Below are 22,130 nucleotides of genomic sequence, written 5' to 3'. Positions count from 1 at the left end.
TTTTCCATACAGTTTATTCAGCCATATACACATTATATTAAAAGTAATAAAATGTGTTATGTAGAAAGCACTATTCAGCCTAGCTGGTTTAGGACACAGAAATATTCATAGGAAGAGTGCTCAGTATCAGGGGCTCCAATCAAATTGAATTTTATTACACAAGTCCACCGTACAATACAGCAGTGGTGGCCTAAAGGTTAGAGACCGAAAGGTTGCTGGTTTATTACCCGGGGCGACAGGAGAAGGGGCAGCTCTCAGGTGTGAATGTGTGAAAATGTGTTAAGTGTGATCAGGGTGTTCTAGCTGGCTCTCAGTGAAACTTCCCTGAATAAATAAAGGGCTAAGAAAAGTGAAATTAATTGTGGGACACTAGTAGTAGATTTCTCGGTGAAATATTGTTAAAAATGATCTGGAGTCCACACGTTATGGATGCTCCAACATGTTTGCAGCAGAGTTCAATACGACTAAATAAACTCAGAGTAACAGAAGCTCGGATTTTGATTCTTGTGGCTCGAGTTTCTCAAACAGTTCTTCTCAGCACATGTCCAGTGTTGTCCAGCCTCACTGAGATAACATCTCCAAGTTCCACCAGCGGATGTTCAAATAAGCATAACCCGCCTTACTAAATGATTCTGTCTGGTCCAAATAAACAGCTGTCAATCAACTCAAAACATTTATCCTGGAAAATATTTCTTAATTCACACTGATTAAAGCTACTTTTTTTGTACTTTGACACATTGGGTGTGTTACAGACGGGTTGTCAAACACTTCTTCACACTGTAGAAATATGTATTATAGGCATATGGTAATAGTTGCTTTGGAGTTTTACCTCATCGCTGTATCATTGAAAATCTGACAAGTTGATCTTACTTAAAAGAATCTAGGAAACCGATTGCCTTGAAAAAGTTAAGTATATATAACTATTAGTCTTAAATTATGTTTACGTTATATTTACGAAAATGTCAAGCAGATAAATGATTGGCTTTTTTTCTTCTTCTATCTACATAAGGAATACTCACATCCCCACCAATGAAAGATATGTCTGTAATTTGTACTGAACTCATACTAGTCATAGGTGTTTTATTTCCTGGGCAACTATGTGTCATATTTTGCTACCCTACAATGTTCCACTATAATTTGCCATATTTATTAGGGTTTTTTATTTTTTATGGAATATTTGCATTGCTTAGGCTATAAAAAGATCTGATTCTGAATTCCCAAATGAATCCACATGATCTGATGACCACTGGATGCTGGATGTTTCCTTTTGTGGTCGCCTACACCATTCATTTCTCTGCGTAATCGCAACGCAAACTCGTGAGGATGCAACAACTTATTTTTAGGACTGAGTGGAGAGACAGAGTGAGAGAGACAGAGAGAGAGAGAGAGAAACACAAAGAGAGAGACAGAGAGAGGGCTGTGCTGCTGGATAACGAGGTGGGTGGGCACATCTACTCCCTCTCTCTCTCTCTCTACTCCCTCTCTCTCTGTGTAGCCTACTGTATAAGTACAGATCTGTGATGGAGACCCCATCACACCGCAGTTCACTTTTACGCAGCGGAGATGAGCGCTCGGATAGCGAGATCCAACCCGGCCATGAAACTGATAGTGGTGAGTAAACAAGACTTTCTGCATCTCTCCTCCTCCTCCTCCTCCTCCTCTTCCTCGGTCCGCTGAACCGATCTGATCTGCTTGAGCAAAGGGACGCTTCTTTACTCAAGGAATGACTTTTTTTGTTTGGCGAGACATGGATTATTATGCGCTATTACGCAGTTTCAGGTAGTAATCAGTTGGGTATGAGCACTCGCCTTTAGTCCAGATATATTCCCTTAAAAAGCAAGATATTCGCTACTAAACTCGTGTGATGTTACCTCCGTACAGCAGGTATAGTGTGATGATGTTTAAAGGTCCCATATCGTGCTCATTTTCAGGTTCATACTTGTATTTTGTGTTTCTACTAGAACATGTTTACATGCTGTAATGTTAAAAAAAACTTTATTTTCCTCATACTGTCAGCCTGAATATACCTGTATTCACCCTCTGTCTGAAACGCTCCGTTTTAGTGCATTTCAAAGGAATTGCAACGGAATTGCGTTGCAAGGCAACAGTTTGGGTCCATGTTTACATCCTGTCAGCTGATGTCATTCACATACACTGCAACCGGAAATAAACTAGGACACATTTAGAATGTTTACGTTTAAAACGTATAATGTGTAACGTGTAATGGTCTAAATATTGTATATTTGTGACATCACAAATGGACAGAAATCCTGACGGCTTGTTTCAAACATACAATTTGTAAATACGGGCTGTGTGTATTTCTCCGTATATTGAGCGTTTAGATAGTTTAACAGTATTTATATAGCACTTTAACCTGCTTTATAATATAAAAGACCTGAAAATCTCACTTTTTACAATATGGGACCTTTAACACATCATGAGGGCCAATAATCACTAACTCACTATGTCTAGATTTGGCATTTTGGTAGCTACTGATAATGATCTTGTTTACAGCATCACTGCTTTTGGGAACAGACACGATCCTCTCTAGGTTTGTGGCATGATGCCATGTGTTATTTATATGCAGACCTTATTACACAGTACCTGTTTTACTTATAGTCATATTCAAAATGGCATGTACTGTATGTGTGAGACACATTTAAATGCTCATTAGGTAAAAAATTCATCCACTCTATTAGGCTCAAATATTTGTATATTTGCATGATATTTTCATTAGGTAAAGGGATCTCTGTCCAGACTTTCTGCTGTGAGATATCAGCAGAGATTTGAGGGAAAGTAGACACCTGAACCCAGTTTGTTAAGGCTGACATATTTATGATGTACAGCTGAAAATGTCTGTCCCACATAGCAGCCTTGCAATATCAGCTTGTACAGGTAATATTTATAGTTTTGTTGAGACTGTGTAGAGAGATGTCTGGTGACCTCTGAGGTTGTTTTTTAGTGAATTATATTATATTGTAAGCTGTTTGTGTAATATGTCCAGCTCCTGTAGTATAGTAGACATTACAGAAAGGAATGTATGGTGATGAGATCATTTTTAAGATTAATAAAAGTTAATTATTCCGTTTTTGCAAATAGAATTGAACTATGTTTGCGTTGGAGGTTGTTTGCTTTTGATGATTAACAGAGCTCATGTTTTGCCCACCTTTTTATTCACATGCTTTGACTACTCACAACCCACAAAATGAGCCTACAAACAAGATCTCCGCTTTCCATCAACGACTGATAGTTTACTTTAGGTCACATTTCGTTGCTTTTTCTGTGGCACGTTTGATATGAATGAAACTTAATCTCTCGTATTAGAGGCGTATAGCGTGTTGCCAGCAGATGGTGTTTACTGTGAGCTTGACATCACACCAATTTGTTCGACAACGCTGTCAAACGCAGGCCTCCAGGGTGGGAGCAGTTATTTTCTTTGGTGTGTTTTGCATGCTGTGCTGCGGCAGGGCCTTTGCAGGTTTTGCATATGTTCATGTAAAGATGCTTATCTGGGCAGAAACAGATCAGACGCTGTCGCTACAGAACACTGGACCTACTATGTGTCCTCGTGTTGTGTGAGTGTGTTTGTCTGTGTGTGCGTGAGAAAGAGGGAGATATGTAAGTCAGTTTTGTTGTAAGATGTGTCACTTCTTTGTGTGTAAAGTACTGTACAAGAGTACAAATGATTGAGTGTGTGCATGCAAACTTTCTGCCACCATTTAATGTGATATCATCACCAGTGTTTCCTCTACCGCAGCTCAGTCTGCACTCCACAATTTACCTAAAATAGGCAAATTTCTTGTTCCCACAGTTTCTGACGTACTGTTTTTGTGTTTATCCATCATTCAGTTAGTTAGTCAGTCAGTCATTTGGCCAGCCACACAAGCATCTATTTAGCCAACTAATGAGTCACACGCCCAACACGCTCAGTCAGTCTCAACTGTCAGCATCTAGCCAATAAGTCAATCTGCACCCCTCCGGATCCCCCGAAAGCCAGCCACTCACTCTGTCTGTTACTAATTCTACGTTAAAGGGACACTCTGCAATTTTGTGTTCAAAACATTGTTTTGGCTCAGAGTGTCCGGCAATAAACGCACCTCCTGCACCTGTGGGCTCTTCCTGTTCCCCTGCATTCTTCTGACTCATGTGGTTGCGTTCTGTCTGCTGAAAACACACGCTTTTTGTTTGGGTCCTTGCTCGCGATGATGTCAGTGGAACAGACATGGAAATAATTGTACAACATTATGTTACAGTCTTTTTTGTTTTTGTGTGCACACATGTTTTCAAAATGTAAACAGTATGGGTGTAAGAAAATATCGTAAATATAGAGTATCGCGATATTATGTTTTGTGATACTGTATTGATTCCCCAAAAATAGTAGTTTACATGCAAAGATTAACTCAGTCAATACTTTATTTAATTTGCAAAGAGATATGCACCCTCTCAGTGTATGTGCCCTCTTTATAGTGCTGTGATGTTGTATGTTACAGGGACTGTGATAAATACATATGCAGATCAAAATGTTCTGATGGCATAAAAAAGTAAACTTTTTTTACTCAGATTTTATGCATATATGGTGGTGTGTTCTTTATACTTTGACAGTTTTCCTAAAATAAATTTTTAAAAATTGCAATATATCGCCTTGCTTAGAGTATCGCAATATATTCAATCGTAACCCCTGTATCATGATACGTATCGTATTGCCAGATTTTTGCTAATATACAGAGCCCTAGTAAACAGAAGTGGAGAAGTGAGGTTCAGCGGAGCACAAGAATGTCTGTCTGGTCAGCAGGTAGTCAACAAGACAGCTATCTTGCTTGCATGTCAACCATCCATTCATCCCAGTAATCCAGCCATTATCTCCCTCTGTGATTATCTATCTTTATCTTTACGCCTCCTCTCCTTCACTCTCTGTTGTGGCCGTTGGCATTAGCCGCACCAACTTCCCTAAACCTCGCTGCAGGCACACACACACAGACAGGAGAAGCTGCAGAGAGGTCACTTGGCCAAACAGACTCGAGTGGGTGAGGGTGAGGAAGTGAGCGTGACAGAGGGGGGGAGGGAGACATACAGAGGGTGTGTGAGGTACAGGATCAACATGTTTTAAACAAACAAGCTCAAACGTTTATTCAGAAAGCAACGATTACCTCTGGAAGTTGCTTCCGCACACCTACATGCAACTTCCCCTTTTCCATCAACTGATAGCAGAAGTGTGTGTATGTGTAGGAGAGTAGGCAAAAGAGATACAGCTGTCACGATCACACACTGGTCTCCATCTCTGTTTTATCTTACAACTGTATGAGTCATATTAAAAACAGCAAGACTGATCTAATGCAAATTTCTGCAGTGAAAGTTTATCTGACACCAGAAGATAATATGTTACAACATGAGGAGAGTTTGATTTATTTTGCTTAAAAATACTTCGTTCCAAGTAAAAATCATACTTTAGTAAAAGTACAGAAGTATATTATCAGCAAAATGTACTTGATATTAAAAGTAAAGTACTCGTTATGCAGCAATATGACATGATATATTATTATTTATTACCCGGCTTTGTTGAGTACTCGATTCTGATTGGTCAATCACGGCGTTCTACGGTGTGTTATTTCTTTATAGCAGACTGTTGCTATGTATAACAGACCGTTGCTATGTATAACAGACCGTTGCTATGGATGCAGTTCAGATCTAATAAGCGGGATAATGTACAGCTAGCGGGTCATTGTTCTGTCAGGGTTTATTTCAACAATGACATTACCCCTTACATATGACATTTTTAGATTGTTGATACTGATGCATTAATGTGTAAGTACCATTTTATTTTTTATTAAATGAGTTGAGTCTGAGCTTTTCACACAGTAGAAGGAGGTTTAGTCCAGTGGCTCCCCCTCCTAGACAATATAATATTAATTTGGGAGGTCATGAAATTATCGTATTCTCTTCTGCTACACACATTTTACTTTGTTTTATTCTAATCCTTTTTCTCTGAAGCTTTTTTTGTGAATTAAAAAGGGTTTAAAAGGGAAAATCTGTCACGCTTTGGTGGAACTGCTAATAACTCATAGAGATCTGAACAGTGACCAGAAGCCCCAACCAGACACTGTTTTTTTGTAAGAGGTCACAAGCCAAAAATGTTGAGCATCACTGGTTTCATCTTTAGCAATGCATCATATTTTATAAGCTTATCATATATGTTTTTTAATGTAAAATCTTCATCTGTAAAGTAACTAGTAAATATGAAATGCAGTGGAGTATAAAGTACAAAATTTTTCTCTGACATGTAGAGGGGTAGTAGTATAAAGTAGCAGAAAATATACAGTACAGTACTTAATTAGGAGAGTACTTAGTTACATTCCACCACTGGCTGCACATCCAGTATGTGATACTGGACGATTTGTCATCATTAGTCTGAAATCCTGGACTAATAGAAGACAACAAAAAAATCTTGCCTAAAGCGATCGACATTAGGGCTGCAGTTAATGATTATTTTCATTATTGATTAATCTGCGGATAATTTTTTTTTGATTAATCAATCAAGAGTTTGGTTTATAAAAGGTCAGAAAATATTTTTCTGGAACCAATGAATTCTTGGCTTATTAATTCTCTATTTGCTTATTGATTCATTAAATAATTGCTTCTGCTCTAATCAACATGTCATGTACATTATAAGTGGTTTACAGTACAACAGCTGACTGACTGGGTTTAAGTCATTGAACAAACAGTATTAAATTCCTGGCAGAATTGCATATGTTAAACATGTGCTCACACATAAGTAACTCATTTTTTAATCACAATATTTTTTATTTGCAGCAAATTCAAAATTAGAAGCGCTTTTTGTTTGAGATGATTGGACGAGTATATGAAGTGACCATTGCGTGATTTATTGAAATCATCAATGTTGAATTTCATCAAAGATTATGAATAACTGTGATGATAGACGTCCTGTGATGCTCTCTGTGTCTGTACGAGTAAAAAAAGTCCATACACACACTCACACACACACACACACACACACACACACACACACACACACACACACACACACACACACGCACGCACGCACGCACGCGCACGCACGCACACACACACACACACACACACACACACACCGAGCTGGAATCCCCCCTCAGACCACCTGCGTTCTACAGTTAACTGAAGCCATGTGCCTGCTGGATAAGCTGGTGTGGTGTGGTTTGGTCCCTTTGTGCCACGGCTCTTCTCCTCATGCCATGAATTTAAAACTGACCTCAGGCTACCCGAACTCTCATTCTCCTCTTTCTTTGCATATCAGCGCGCTCCCCATGCATTGTAACTCTAAGCCTAGTGCAGCTAATTTGTTCTGGAAGCATTTGCATATTTCCACTAACAACACAAAGGAGGGCAGGCTTTTCATTGCTTGTCATTTTCAAAATGTAATTGTGATTCACTGAAGATGCTCACAGATGCTCTTATTTGCCCGAATTCCTAAACATTTTTTTATTATATTTTACCTTTTGTATGATATCAAAACAAATGTCTCCCTCAACCAATCTGTTATTATTACTGTGCATAATCAAGCTGTCTGACTTGCTCTTCTTTGCTCAACATTTACATCAGTGCAATGCTTCTGATGAAGACTATTTCAGCTCCAATTAATATGTATTAATTTATTCAAATCGTTTTTACCCATGTGTGTAAGATCAATAAGCCCATTATTAGATGTTGCTCATATGGAAAGTATTTTAAAGGCTATTTCTGTCAGGTGTCTGAACTCTGCAGTTATGCCGCTACAGGCCATCTGTCGTGCAGCGCTCAAAGTGCACTTCAGCCTTTTTCACCAAAGCACTCTGTCATCATTATCAGTTTGACAACAGACAGGTTATAGAAAAACAAAAACCCTCAAAAGTCTCACAAACCCCATCTAGCCGAAGGACCGGCATTATTTCAGAAACTACGTCATTGAATGTCAGAGATAAACACAATGTGAATAACTGTAACTTTACTCACCAAACATCATATCGCCTCCAATAACATTGGACTGGATTTTTCTCTCTCTCTCTCTCTCTCTCTCTCTCTCTCTCTCTCTCTTGTGTTGCCTGTTGTGAGAAAAGCGGTCCATCTCCTCGATCCATGATGACCTTGTGTATCACCACACTTTCATTCAAGAGGATAACATCTGTTAAAAAGCACATGTTCTCTGTTAAAGGACTGGTAAAGATCATCTTTGCTCTGTGTAAACACAAGGTTTTCTCTCAACTCACTTCAAATGGGATTTACTGGAATAGATGACAGAAGCAAACTGCATCAGATGAAGCCGATTTAACCAGTATAAATATATAGTGTATTTATTTTAACCATTATTTATCCAGAGAAAGGCGACTTAGTGAGCCAGCTTTTTCACCTCTCATCAGTTACATTTACGTTGCAGCTGCCCTGCCTTGCTCAAGGGCATCATGCTTAGGGAAGATAAAACATTATCATTACCTTCATACCTTCATCCATCCTTTCCTCCTCAGCTGGCGGAGCTCCATGTAGGATATGCCTCTCGCTGAGCTTCGCTCTGATGATGGTAACGGTATAATTATGGCTGTCAGTGGCCCCGAACTGCTGTGTAATTTGGGTTTCCAGCGGTCGTCCGTGATGTCGTCAGATGGCAGCTTCTGAGGCGACAAGGAGGGTGAAAAGTTCAATATCTCTTTTAGCTGCTGATAGACGGATTCACACACACCACAGGACATCTTCCCAATACGTTAATTCTTAAAAAAGTTGACAGTTTTGCTTTTCCTCAGTAGCAGAATGCTACTGTACAGGCTGGTTTGGAAAAAAAAAGTGTGGTTCTGCCTGAAGAGTGTCATAACTAGAAAAAACAGTTTGACTTAACATCGTTGAACATTGCGCAGGTTTTTCCATCTAAAACATGAATTTGTGTGTCAGAGTCTCGGTTTTAAGATGTGGCTGGAATTGATTTGAATATAAAAGGTTTTGATTTCTTGCACAGGTTTAAATTGGAAAGGATAAAAGACTGAATAACAGGCAGCAAAGACATTACGCTGGACATATGAGGTACAATGTGTGAGGGAGGGTGCATAAAAATATTGAACCACTATGTGTTTGTTTCAAAAGGAATTTTAGATCCGACCATAAAGATGTGATATCGTAAAGCAACATCTCTGAGCATGCATGTGCTGTCATTTTATTTAACCTACCGGACATTACTCTTACTCTACAGTATATTGTAGCTGGAGTCCAGCCAAACTACTGTAACAATACGAACCTGAGCACTTCCACATGTGCTCAGGCTCATTGGCTCTCATGACTGAAGATTCAAGTCCTGCCAGTAAACTCATCCCGACTCAAAACACAGATTAAAGTCGAAGCGGCGTGTAACCGTACCTAGATTTTGCAAAAAACCCAGGTGACCCTCCATCAGTCCCTCGGTACACTCCACCCTCCTGATGTTTCTGAATTGATTGGATGTGGTCTCACGGCTTAATAGTGTGTATACGCACTCCTTAACTTGAAGAGCAAGACCGTGATTATGGGTTTGATTCCCGCCGGGGCCACCCATGCTACAAACAAACAGATGCAGCCATGGTACTGCGCAGCGAGTCGCCGCGGATGAAAGCCTTCCACCAAATGTTGTGCTCAGAGGTCGATAGGTTTTGCCGGGAAAACCGCTGCGCTGGCCAGGCTGTTTGAAGCTTAGCTTTCTATTATGGTGTGTAAAATCCATTCATCTATTTTTACTATCTTTCTCAATGACCTCCAAAAGGAAACAGAAAGATTTTTTTTTCTTTTCTGTGTAGTGCATAATTTCAGGTTGATAACTCCTTAAAAATGAGTACAGTGTAATAAATGATTGAGTGAAAACACAAATACAGTTCCACATATACATGCAGATCAAAGCAGTGTGTTCAGTAACATATGGCACAGCTGTACTACACACTGTCTCTTCCACAAACACACACCCACACACGAACATATGTAGATTTCTGATGAAAAGACTTCTGTAGCCAAATATTTTGTAATATAACAGTGAATGAGAGATATACATGTGTACACTGAAAATACCAATCTGTTTCTCTGGTTTTTGTTTTGTTTCACACACACATGTATACAAAGAATATTGTATTTTGCGGTTGCAAGCTTTAAGGCAAAATGGGATAAGTACGAATACACACACGCAGGAAGGAGATCAATGGTGTGCAGCGGGTAAACTGTAGAACAGAGTGGGTGAGTGTTTTGTATTCTGGTGGTGAATGGGGAAAGCCCAGTAACCTCCAACAGTTCTCTTTATGAACAGCAGCCAGAGGAGACCGCAGAGCACACAGACCAACACTGAGCAAGACGATAATTGGACATGAACGCCGACAAACACACACACACACACACATGCAGCAACACACACATGTGTCCTGCACGCACATGCATGAATGTTTTGCAGTTGTTTGTTTGTATGAATTCATTCATTTTTGAAGATGCAAACATGGTGGAGAGCAGAAAACCACATACAAACAAACTCACAGAAAATGCCAGGACGGCCTATTGTTAGTTTGTCCAAGCAGCGAGGATGTATCCCGCGCCAACGGGAAAGTCCACAGAGCCAATGGCCGAGGGACTTCGGGGTGGAAGGAGCCAGATGTGTGACATCTGGTCCGCATGTGGCCTCCACCAGCTGCATGGCTGCATGTCAGACATGCTCACAGAGCGATATCTTGGATTTTTAGGCCAAAGCTTTTCAGTTCCTGCTCAAGCGATGATACATGGGCTTGTTTTTGAGGCAATAGCTACATATGTCCGTCTCAGAGGCCACCTCGCTTACAGCCACCCAGTTTACAGTGTGTCTGCATGGATAGGGGGGAAGATGTATGGGTGTGGTGTGCTATTGCTCCAGGGCGGTATTAAACTGCTGTAGATCAGCATTGAATCACGTCAGATGCTTTTCAGCTACAAAGCGGCCCGTCTGACAGAGCTGCTGACAGGGGTAGGAGACTGCTGGTGAGGTCAGAGAACACAGGGCTGCACAATTATCCTCTATAATCCTGTCGTACACTCTATCTTAATTTAATATGTGCAGAATACTGGCATGACTGAAACATCTGAGTTCATTTAAAAGCTTTGGAAAACCATTAAGATTTTGAGAATAATGCCAAAATGCAATTAAATAAATATGATGAACACAAAGGGGCGATATTGCCTCCTGCAAACACACTAATATTAAGAATGTGCGGTTTAAAATGTTGCCCCTGTGCAGTAATCCATATCCATGAAACTGCTGAAACTCCTCTAACTCCCTGAACGGCTCTCTATAAAGCAGAGGAAATCACTTTAGGACTGCGTGTCCACCAGGAGCTTCAGCTTTACAGCTCTGACCCCTCTTTCAACTCTTTCTTACTGGAAGCTTTGGGTTGGCAAGCGCTCCAAAATATAAAAATATTTGAACCTTTAGCCAAAGAGGAGCTGTGCACGAGATGGGTTTCATTAGAGACTTTGTCACTGCTGTGTCGACTCGGAACTAAACCCACTTTCTTTTCTCTCGCAGCTCTTCACAGCTTCTCTTTCCTGGGCCTTCCAGCAGCAGGACGTACCGCCAAAGTACCAGTACCTCGACCCTGTGACGTCTGACCTCCTGATGTGCGACCAGTGCCCTCCTGGCACAGCCGTGAAACGACACTGCACCGCCGACACGCCCACGGAGTGCCAGGCCTGTCCTGAGAGGCATTTTGCTGAGAATTGGCACTGGGGGGACACGTGCCAATACTGCACCTCGGTATGTACGAGGCCAAAAGGATTCCCTCTTAATACCTAAGCTGCGTTTTCCTTAAAGGGGACCTATTATGCTTTTGTGCTTTCTCTCTTTCCTTTAGTGTGATATAGTTTTTTGTGCATGTAAAAGGTCTGCAAAGTTACAAAGTCCACGCCAAAGGGAGTTACTCTCACCCACAGAACCACTGCTCCTGAACTGTATGAAACGCCTTGCTTGAAGTCCTGTCTTTTTCATGCGTAATGTGGTGATGTCACCAAGTAACACATTTGTATAATGCCTGCCTAGCGGGTAATTTGGTACGCCCTCAAATAAAGCTAGTTAGAGCGGAGCTGGAGCAGAGTCCAAAGAGTTTGGTTCGGTTGACCAATCACAACAGAGTGGGCCAGTTGACCAATCAGAGCAGACTGGGCTTTTTTATGCTCATTTTCAAGTATGCACATTAAAATGAGCATCTTTAAAGAGTGTGACTGACAGTAGTTTCCATGAGAAACACCAGTTTTGTAGTACAGTATCTCCTTTGTGTGTCTACTCACACTTACAGTAAGTGAATCAACCGAATCTGAACTCACATCACAGTCAGGAATTCTAAAGTTCAGTACCCCTTTAATGGTTTTTATCTACTCTTCTGTGGTTGTCCCTATGCTTTTTCCTTAGATGCTTGAATATACGGTTTGTTTACATTTTGGCAAAGCATCCGTCATTTTTTTAAACCACTTTAGTTGTTTTAACTAAAAATGAAAGTTTGAATGTGCTCATTGTGGTAGACTGATCTTCCCCCGCAGTTTAGATGTTTTCCTCTTCGCCAATTTCCATAAATGATGTAATATGTGTTGTTAACAGGGTGTTTTTATGTCCCTGTTTTAGTATGCCATTTATATCATTTTTCAAGATACTGTATGTTAATGACAGCTTGTGAAGCAGCAGCATAACATTGTTCTTATATGTGCATGTAAATCAGCCTTTACTGTTTGTTACTATGTGCATGCAGCAGCAGCATTTCAATTGGTGTGTGACCGTGGTCTGTTGTGTTTAGGTGTGCAAAGAGAGACAACTAGTGAAGCAAAAGTGTAACAGCACCCACGACCAACTGTGCGAGTGTGCCCCAGGTTTTCACCTAGTAGTGGAGTTCTGCATCACACACAGTACCTGTCCACCTGGCTACGGAGTCACAGCATTAGGTAAGACTCATATTAACATTATTATTATTATGTAGTTGTAGTGGCAGATTGCTTTTGTTTTACAGAATATATTTGATAAAGAAGACAATCAGTTATTTTGTGGGTTTCCTGCCTATCTGGTCAACACGTGAGGAATTCAGGAATTCACACAGCCTGGGAGGAAGCACTGGCTGAGTTCAATGAATAAAAGTCCTCAATGTTATCACTTTAACCTAAGAAGTGTGTGTGTGTGTTTATGGGATATGAGTGTACATGGGTGTTTTATGTGTGCACATTGTTACACAGTCTTTCCTTTAATCTTCTCATCTCATGCTTTACTTTATGTCAAATCAGTTCAATTCAGCACTGGCACGTCATGAAGGAACTGCCATGTTACCAAAGCAGAGACACACATCAGTTACAGATCAGCATTTTCACATTAAGATGTCCTCTCCCTTATATCACTTTATAAACTCTTCCCTCTCTCTCTCTCTCAGAATCCGTCTTTGTCGGATTCTGTGAATCAGATTTGTTCCAGATGTCTTTTTTCACAGAACTAACTTTTTTTATAAACTGACTGAATCTTTCTGAGAACCGCTCTCTTTCTCTCTCTGTCTGTCTTTAACACACGGACACAGATTTTGGTTTGAGCCTACATACTGTAGATCTTTAATAGTTAAACATATAGAAGAACAGAAATATATCATGGCCAGCAGTCTGATTTATATTTTGGTCTGTGATATCCTCCTTGTTCTTGTGTATTTCTAGCAGACAAATGTTGTATGTGTACACATACCAAACAGAGGCAATGGGTGTTCTATTACAGTATGAACAGTGGTTGTCTGCAACTAACAATTATTTTCATTGTCGATTAATCTTTCGATTATTTTCTTGATTAATCGATTAGTTGTGTGGTCATTAAAATGTCAGAACGTCCTCAAATGTCTTGTTTTGTCCACAACTCAAAGATATTCAGTTTACTGTCATAGAGGAGTAAAGAAACCAGAAAATATTCAAATTTAAGAAGCTGGAATCAGAGAATTTAGACTTTTTTTTCTTAACAAAACTAATTATTGATTATCAAAATAGTTGGTGATTCATTTAATAGTTGAGAACTAATCGATTAATTGTTGCAGCTCTAGTTGTGTGTGAGATCATAAAACACATTTATGCATGTCTTTCTTGCACTTCCACACTTGACCTGCTCTGAGTTGGGGCAGTGTTGCCTGAAACTTCAGTTTTTTTTTACAGTTTTAAGTGTTGCATAACTGATAAACGTCATGTCGTAAATCTGTTCTTTCAAATAACATTATAGCAAGCGACTCTTCCTAACCACCCTTAACCAAACAATTGTCTCGACACAGTTCCTCTTCTACGTATTTATCTTTTGGTATATATATTGGTAGTCAGACACTGGAAGAGTTGGTAGCAATAACTTGAATTGAAATTATCATTAAGAAAGTGTGATGGTTGGACTGATTGACTGTTTCTGAGGGAAAACAGTGCTTATGGAAATTTAAAAAGTCATCCTCATGTTGTTAAAAGGATTACTTCATAATTTCCATGAACTCCATTATTTACCAATACAGCATTTTGTAATTGTTAAACAGCCTCATTTAATTCCACTGAGGTACAACGTCTATCATGTGATGAATATCCATTATATTCCATGATGACCTCTGGACCACAACCCCCGGTATAGTAAATCATACATTGTGGGTTCCACCAGAGACGATACTAAATTGTTGTTCTGCAACAGCGTCAACCTTAAACAAATCAATCCTAATTGAGAAATCTTTTGGTAAGGCATACCTCATCTCTAAAAGTCAAGTTGCAGGAGTATCAGACTGGTTGTTTAAGAGAGACAGATGTTAATATAATAGGGGGTGGTTAGTGTTAGCTGTTATAAAACTGGCAACAGAGAATTACTTGACATTTCCTTTCCAAAGTGCTTCATCTCTTGTTCCTCTTCATACATAATACATATTTTACAGCATAATTAAAGAGGAAACTTTAAAGACACGGATCAACTGTTTGTTTTGTCTCGATCAAATGGTATAACCTTTCCCCTGCATTACCTGAAGCTGTGCTTCCTCTTTGAATTCACTCCAGCTTGACCGGCACAGACTCCGATATATATCGCCTATAAAGATCTCTCTATTTGGGTTAACATAGTCATTGTGCAAAAATACTATACTTGTATCTCTAATGGATTAACTCTTGCAGACATTTTGAAGGAAGATTTCTTTTTTTTTAAGCTCAGACTGCTGCTGTTTTAGTCCTAACAAAGACTTAGAAAGAGTCACTCCAGTACTCAAATCTATGCACACATGCTGTATATGAAACACTTTTCTCTCTCTGAAGAATGAAAGCCATTTTACTAGACAGACTAGAAAGCCATCCATGTCTTTGCATAGACAACTTTATCTAAAACCGACCATTTGTTGCAAGTTAGTCGGGAATCACTGGTTCTCTACTGTCAACTTCAACATCAGTTATTCCTTTTACCCAATGCAGTCTTTGCTAATTATTAAGCCAGATGCAGTCAAGGATGTTATTATAATGATGGATATCTGATCTGATACTCCCTGCAGATTCTCTCCTTGGTGCGTCAGTAGTGATTGTGGGCAACTTAAAAAGGGGTTGATGCTGAATTTCAACATTCCAGCGAACAGAATCTGATATTTCTACCGAAACCGCAGTACAAACTGGCACTACACTTCTCATGACTTCATCGTAGGAGTCATGAGACAACAACGTTTTCCATGGGATCTGGTTATTATCTGACCCCTGTAGCGCTGACACCGTTCTAACGACATTTTCCGTTAAATTCCTCTTACGTGGATCCACAATCGGACCTGAGGGTCTAATGACGCTCTGCAGACATGAGACAGCATTTCAGGGGATTCCCCTCCCTGAAGCTGAAGGACTTATTATGTAATGCCTTGAGTTGTGGTTTTAGACCTTTTAAAACCACAGGATGTTAGAAAACTGATGGTTCAGTCTCCCAACAACACAGGCCTTTTATGACTCCATTCCTTTCCCCTTGATCTCCAGGTTTGTCTGTTTCTAGTTGGGATTCTTTCTCCTCTCTCTCTGAACGCAACATTTTAAGTCTTTCTAGCTGGTTTATCTGTTTTGTTTGGAAACTGGTTCTATCGGTATCAACTAGGACAGACACAGCGGAGCATACATACATGTTAGGGCTGTCAATCGATTCAAATATTTAATCGTGATTAATCGCACAATTGTCCACAGTTAATCGCAAATTAATCTCAAATTTTTTTATCTGTTCAAAATGTATCTTTTAAAAGGAGATTTGTCAAGTATTTCATACTCTTATCAACCTGGGAGTGGGCAAATATGCTGCTTTATGCAAATGTATGTATATATTTATTAAAGTAAATCAATTAACAACACAAAACAAAGACAAATATTGTCCAGAAACCCTCACAGGTACTTCATTTTGCATAGAAAATATGCTTAAATCATAACATGGCAAACTGCAGCCCAACAGGCAACAACAGCTGTCAGTGTGTCAGTGTGCTGACTTGACTATGACTTGCCCCAAACTGCATGGGATTATCATAAAACGGGCATGTCAGTAAAGGGGAGACTCGTGGGTACCCATAGAACCCATTTTCATTCACATATCTTGAGGTCAGAGGTCAAGGGACCCCTTTGAAAATGGCCTTGCCAGTTTTTCCTTGCCAAAATTTAGCGTTTTAGCGTTTGAAGCGTTATTTAGCCTCCTTCGCAACAAGCGGCGACAGCCCGTCGCATTTTTAAGAGGTTAATTAAAAGTTCCGTTCATGCGTTAAAGAAATTAGTGGCATTAAAACAAATATTCTAAAATAAAAATGAAAGCATTATTAACGCGTTAACTTTGACAGCCCTAATACATGTAAATACATACGGTACAAGAAATAACCAACAAATGAATGAATGAAACAATACACTTCACGTTTTTCTCAATGTTAGGGCTGCAACTAACAATTATATATCATAATCAATTAATCTGGCAATTATTTTCTTAGTTAATCAATTATATCTATAAAACTAAATTCGTCAAAAACAGATCCAGATGATGTCAATAAATAGCTGGTTTTGACCAAGAAATCTAAAGATTTTCATTAGAATTGGACCTTTATTGAAGCAGGTAAGGTAATCTCCAATTGAGATTTGAAACCTGTTTTCAAGGGAGACCTGGCTGAGGCAACAGCATAAAAAGACAAAACAAAGTCAGACTAAAAAGAGATAGTAATATTAAAATAAAAATAAAAGTAGACTAAGAACTATGGCCGAGTCATTTACCATTGAGTTTACAATAATCTTGAATTTCCAGAACCTATTAAGTTTAATATATCAAAAGACAAAGAAATGCATTTCTAGCTAATTTAGTTGAATGACTATAGGCTATATTATGTAGACAGTAAAGCTAGCACCTCTGCTTTATATGACGCAATATCTTATGATGGTAAAGTGCTAAACGCTGATTCTGCATCAACGGAGGAAATTCTGAGAAAAAAAAAGATTAATGCCAGCAAATGAAACCATATCACAGCTAGACGGGGACGTTCCCATTCTGTACATGCTTTGTCATCAGTGGGGCAGGAAACATAAGCACTTTGCTGTATGCATATCAGCCAGTGGTTTCACGTGGTTTCACGTTTTTAATGCTAAACAGTGAAACTGTGCCACGAAAGAGGGAAACTAATCAAAAGGTCAAATCTCATATAAGCACTGCTCATCCTCCTCCCACGCACTTTTCACGTCTGCGCTTCAGAGATAGAAATAAAATGAGGATGTGATTACAACACTAGTTCCACTATAGATATCGTCAGATCGTCATGCGTGCTGCAGCTCATATACCAGAAGTTCTTGTGGTTTACTGTAATGCCGTCATGGTGTGGTTAGAACTTTTTGAAATAACCGTATATGGGTAAAAAAAAAAATGTTATATGCTATAAAAGAAAGTTACATTATTACATCATATGGCAACATTTTAAGTGATGAAATAATCTCACGAACTAATAATAAAAAATAAATAGTCATTTAATTCTACTTATTTTTTATATTATTAGTCAATAATGTTGTTACATCATCTGTTAAAAAATACTCTACATGCATTATGAAGTCATAGCCATTAAAATATGTTTTAAAATCATCAGACTAACTATTTTTTTCACCATCAAAAGCTGATAAATGGATTTTTGACAGATTTTTTATACATTTCCATTTTTGTCAGTCAATCTGCTAAATCAGCTGACCAATCACTTTTTTGCGGTTACGTATTTCCCTTTCAAAAAATAAGACATCGAAAGGACATGTTGTAATGAGTAAGCCCGATGTGAGTCATTCCCAGAATCACACAGTCATCTGTCACCGCTGTCACATGTCGCTGTGGTCATAGTTCGTGGAATCACGTCCTTCTAATGTCTTTGATCAACCGCGGTGTACTGTATGCAACACGTTATGTTCACACAATGAAGATGGCTGAGATCTGCAAATCTGTTGTTTTCTCAGTTTAAAATGTGACCCTTCAACTTAAACTGTATAAATTCTGTCAAAAATCATGTTTTCATTGATAAAATCAACACATGATCCTGTGTGTTTCTCCTCCAGGTACGCCGGTCAGTGACACCGCGTGTGAACGTTGTCCCGCTGGTCATTTCTCCAGCGGCGAGTCCTCCACCGAGGCGTGTCAGCCCCACAGAAACTGCTCCGACTTGGGCTTGAAGACACTGAGATGGGGCACGTCCACCTCAAACAGCCTCTGTGGCCCTCAGGACAAGTGTTCTCAGCATCACACTTTGTGCCACACTGGTAAGACATACACTCTGAAATAGAGTTTAATCACTAATATGGGAGATTTTAGGACTAATGCAGAGTAGGGATGGTTTGTACAGTGTATACACCGCACACACACACACACATGTGACAATGTTTTTGAGCAAACCTCAATTGTCAACAACTTAAAATCAGCCATAGCTGAATTATTTCAGACATGTGGTCATTTTCATTCCTGAAAGCAGGGGATTTCCTCGGTCAGGTTCGTTGTCCAGATTCCATTCTTTTCTAAATTCTTGCGTGTCTCAAAACCAACACAAGAGAGCAAAGCCAAAGCGAAGGGTTGAATGGGATGTTTATGCCACTACTGTCATAAAGGCCCATGATGGATCAATTACGCCGTTCGCTGTCACATCCTCAAACTATAACCGAGGAAACTGAGTCAAGCAAGAGACGAGCTGGTGAGTCTTTGTTACTCACACTTTAACTATGACAGATGTTGACGATTAATTTAAGAAAAGAAGCCTTAAATGTGACACCGAATTCCCCGAGCCTGAGAAACCACAGTCACTGAAGAACACACACATGCAGATGTGCGGACCCTGGCACACTCGTGCATACTGTGTACCACACTTAGAAGGAAACACACAAAGCTGTTGTCCATCAGGGAGGGTGATGCGCTCCTCAAACATTCATTCACAAATTGCCTTCCTGCGGACTACACAACCGCAGATTGTCTGTTGCAGATCCTGGAACAGTTTAACCAAAAAAAAAGGGAAATTGAAAGCATTTGGGATTCCCAAAGTTTCTACGTGATTTGGAGAAAACCACCACGACGTCAATGTCAATTATAGAGTAAGCCACACTTAAATTATCCAGACATCAGAGAAACAAGCCTAATATCCTCTTCACATTAAACTCAACCATACTAGACCGAAGTTGGTTTTACTAAACGCTTTTTTAAAATTTACTGGCGTCCCTCATGTTCTGCAAGGCAATCAGAAAACATTTCCACACATTTCCGCTTCATAGATGTATGAAAGTTGATATTTTACGTCGACAGTTTCATATCATCTTATGCGTAATATGAAAACCCTGCCCTTTGTAAAAAATACATTTACCCTATTAGGTAGGCCCAGGAGCCCTTGCCTTGCAGAAATAAGTGTGTAGGTGTTTGTGTGCGGTGCAGCGTGCAGCGTGTGACTCAGCAGCAAAGTGCAGCACGTTTCAGCGCAGCTCGCCTCTGTTCGCTTCAGTTCAACATGCAGCTCTGGTTCAGAGCTACACAGATGGGCTCAGTTTGTCACACTGATGTCAGTGGTGGTTCTGTGCTGTCAACAAAAAGAGAGCAAATCCTTGTTTCTGTTGTGGTCGAATTACGCATCACAGTCTGAACACACGCACAAACACGTATAAACAAATCCAGACATGTAATAGGCCGAAGGCACTCTGCGGAGACCAAACCATCTGAATCTGTTCTACATATCACCTGTGCACCACGAATGAACCTCTGCGAACAATACGTTTTGCTTGACTTGGTCTAATTGTATAATGTGCCCACTGCTATGACGCTTTTTATGGTGTGCTGTTATTAATAAAAGTGTTTTAAGCCTACTCTCCTTGTCCTTCTTTCTCTTACAATTTATTCCAGATGTGACCCTGTGTGAGGAGGCGGTCTTCCAGTCTCTCTCCTCCCTGCGACTGTCCTCGGTGCCCCTCGAGAGGCTCTTAGAGAGTCTTCCCGGGCAGAGGGTGGACCGGAAGAGCCTGGAGAGGCTGAAGAAGGCCTGCTCTCCCCAGCAGCAGGTCCTCCAGCTGCTGCGACTTTGGAGGGAGCAGAACAAAGACCAGGACAAGATGTACGGCATCATACAAGGTAGAAAACAAAAAAGTCTGCACTTTTTTTTGTTTTAGCCAATTCAAGTCCTGGATTTGTGTATTAATGGTCCCACCCTGTCCCTCCAGGTGTGAACCACTGTGAGAGGAAAGTCTCCCGCTGCAACGTCCTAAAAAACCTGACCCTAGACGACCTCCTGAAGGTCACCAACAGTCTGCCGGGGGTCAAAGTTCAGCAGGAGGATGTCCAAGCCGTGTTCTCCACTTGCCTGCCCAGGCAGTACATCCTGCAGCTTCTTCACCTCTGGAAGACGGCAAACTATGACCTGGACCTAGCCAAAGGTCTGTCTCACAGTCTGAGGGTGCTGCGAAGCCAGGGGGCGCCGCGCTATCTGCTGAAAGGCCTGAAGAAGATCAGCCGCATCAAGATGTACGAGAAGATGTTTGTTAGTATGCTTCACGACGAGTCGTGTTTTAAGGCTCATAAGCCGTTAAATGAGTAGGAATATGTGCTATCTATAGCATACACAAACACTAATGCATTGTCACATAAAGAACACACAAACACTTAGTGAGCAGGGGGATAACAGTATGTGAAAGAATAACAGACGTGGGTAACATGATAATGTCAGGTCTTTAAGATATCACCAAATGATATCAAGCTATGCATATAGTGCCTAACTGTAACACAAGGGCAAGAGGGGTCGATTCTTCTTTGCCTCTCTGATTTTCTAGCAAAGCCCTCTGCCAAAATAAGGACGTTTTGATTATATGAGGTAACATGGGATGCTAATAACTTCACCCTCATTCTACAGTATCTGTCTGCAGTGATGAATCTAATAATCCTTAAAAGAAAGAATGAAAAACTACCACACATCTGTGTACTCCAGGCAGGCCGAAACTAAAAATAAAAAAAGGTTTCCTGGGAACTTTTTGACCGGAGTCTGTGAAAAATGAAAAACTATTTAATATGTAAATAGCACACTATTTTATGGAAGAAAGGCTGGCAGATGTTGTGTTTTTATTATTATTGCTTTCTCGCTGATTGAGAGGAAGGATTTGGTTTCATAATGAAATACATGTATTTTCTACAGTTTTCCTTTGTTTGTTGGTTTGTTCTGGACTGCTGGCAAGTAAAGCTCATCTGAATTTCTTAAAAAAAATTGTCAGCTTTATGAATGTACAAAGGAGTGCAATTGTTTTCTATTTAAAAAAAAATACTTTCTGAATATGTAAAGGCTTATTTTTATTACTTTATCAGAAATACTGGATTCCAAATGCTGCAAGTTCATGAAGTGATATTTGTTTTATATTTTGTTTTATCACTTTTATATTATTAAATGTATGATCTTTATTGTATATATGCCTGACTGGTCCTCTTTAAGCTCGTGTAACTTGTGAACACTAATGTCAAATGATCTGATTAAAATCAGTTTGTAAAAATATGTGTTGTTTATATGACCGGATTTGACTAATGAGTGCAAGAGTTTTACAGCTGCTCTTTATAATGTACATGATGATAGTAAGTAAGTAAAGCTTTATTTATATAGCACCTTTTAAAACACACCGTTACAAAGTGCTTCACATACAAATGAAACATCAAA

At 39.8% G+C, this 22,130-nt stretch overlaps 2 protein-coding genes and 1 long non-coding RNA gene across 3 annotated transcripts in view; 1 reads left to right on the top strand and 2 right to left on the bottom strand.

The window, feature by feature from the left end:
- The window catches only part of mal2 (mal, T cell differentiation protein 2), a 321,233-nt gene that overhangs the window by 85,616 nt on the left and 213,487 nt on the right, over positions 1-22,130 (bottom strand). The window lies entirely within an intron of this gene.
- Positions 1-22,130, bottom strand: part of LOC141779389 (uncharacterized) — a 45,236-nt gene that overhangs the window by 17,381 nt on the left and 5,725 nt on the right. Inside the window, exons 2-3 of the long non-coding RNA XR_012596277.1 lie at positions 8,461-8,636; positions 7,984-8,152 (exon numbers count right to left, since the gene is read on the bottom strand). This is a non-coding gene — a long non-coding RNA (uncharacterized LOC141779389). The remainder of the gene's footprint in view (positions 1-7,983; positions 8,153-8,460; positions 8,637-22,130) is intronic.
- Positions 1,430-21,969, top strand: LOC141779386 (tumor necrosis factor receptor superfamily member 11B-like). The gene is made up of 6 exons (XM_074654192.1): positions 1,430-1,611; positions 11,519-11,746; positions 12,777-12,921; positions 18,526-18,726; positions 20,342-20,566; positions 20,656-21,969. Exons 1-6 carry the CDS (start codon positions 1,564-1,566, stop codon positions 21,027-21,029), a joined length of 1,221 nt encoding a protein of 406 aa, XP_074510293.1. The 5' UTR covers positions 1,430-1,563; the 3' UTR covers positions 21,030-21,969.

The sequence above is a fragment of the Sebastes fasciatus genome, chromosome 12 (genome assembly GCF_043250625.1).
Source record: "Sebastes fasciatus isolate fSebFas1 chromosome 12, fSebFas1.pri, whole genome shotgun sequence".
NCBI lineage: Eukaryota > Metazoa > Chordata > Actinopteri > Perciformes > Sebastidae > Sebastes > Sebastes fasciatus.
This window is presented reverse-complemented; position numbering and strand designations above follow the sequence as displayed.

Coding starts and splice junctions, on each gene's coding strand:
- LOC141779386 (XM_074654192.1), top strand. CDS start 1,564: ATGAGCGCTCGGATAGCGAGATCCAACCCGGCCATGAAACTGATAGTG. Junction 12,922..18,525: donor CTACGGAGTCACAGCATTAG/GTAAGACTCATA, acceptor TTTCTCCTCCAG/GTACGCCGGTCAGTGACACC. Junction 18,727..20,341: donor TCACACTTTGTGCCACACTG/GTAAGACATACA, acceptor AATTTATTCCAG/ATGTGACCCTGTGTGAGGAG.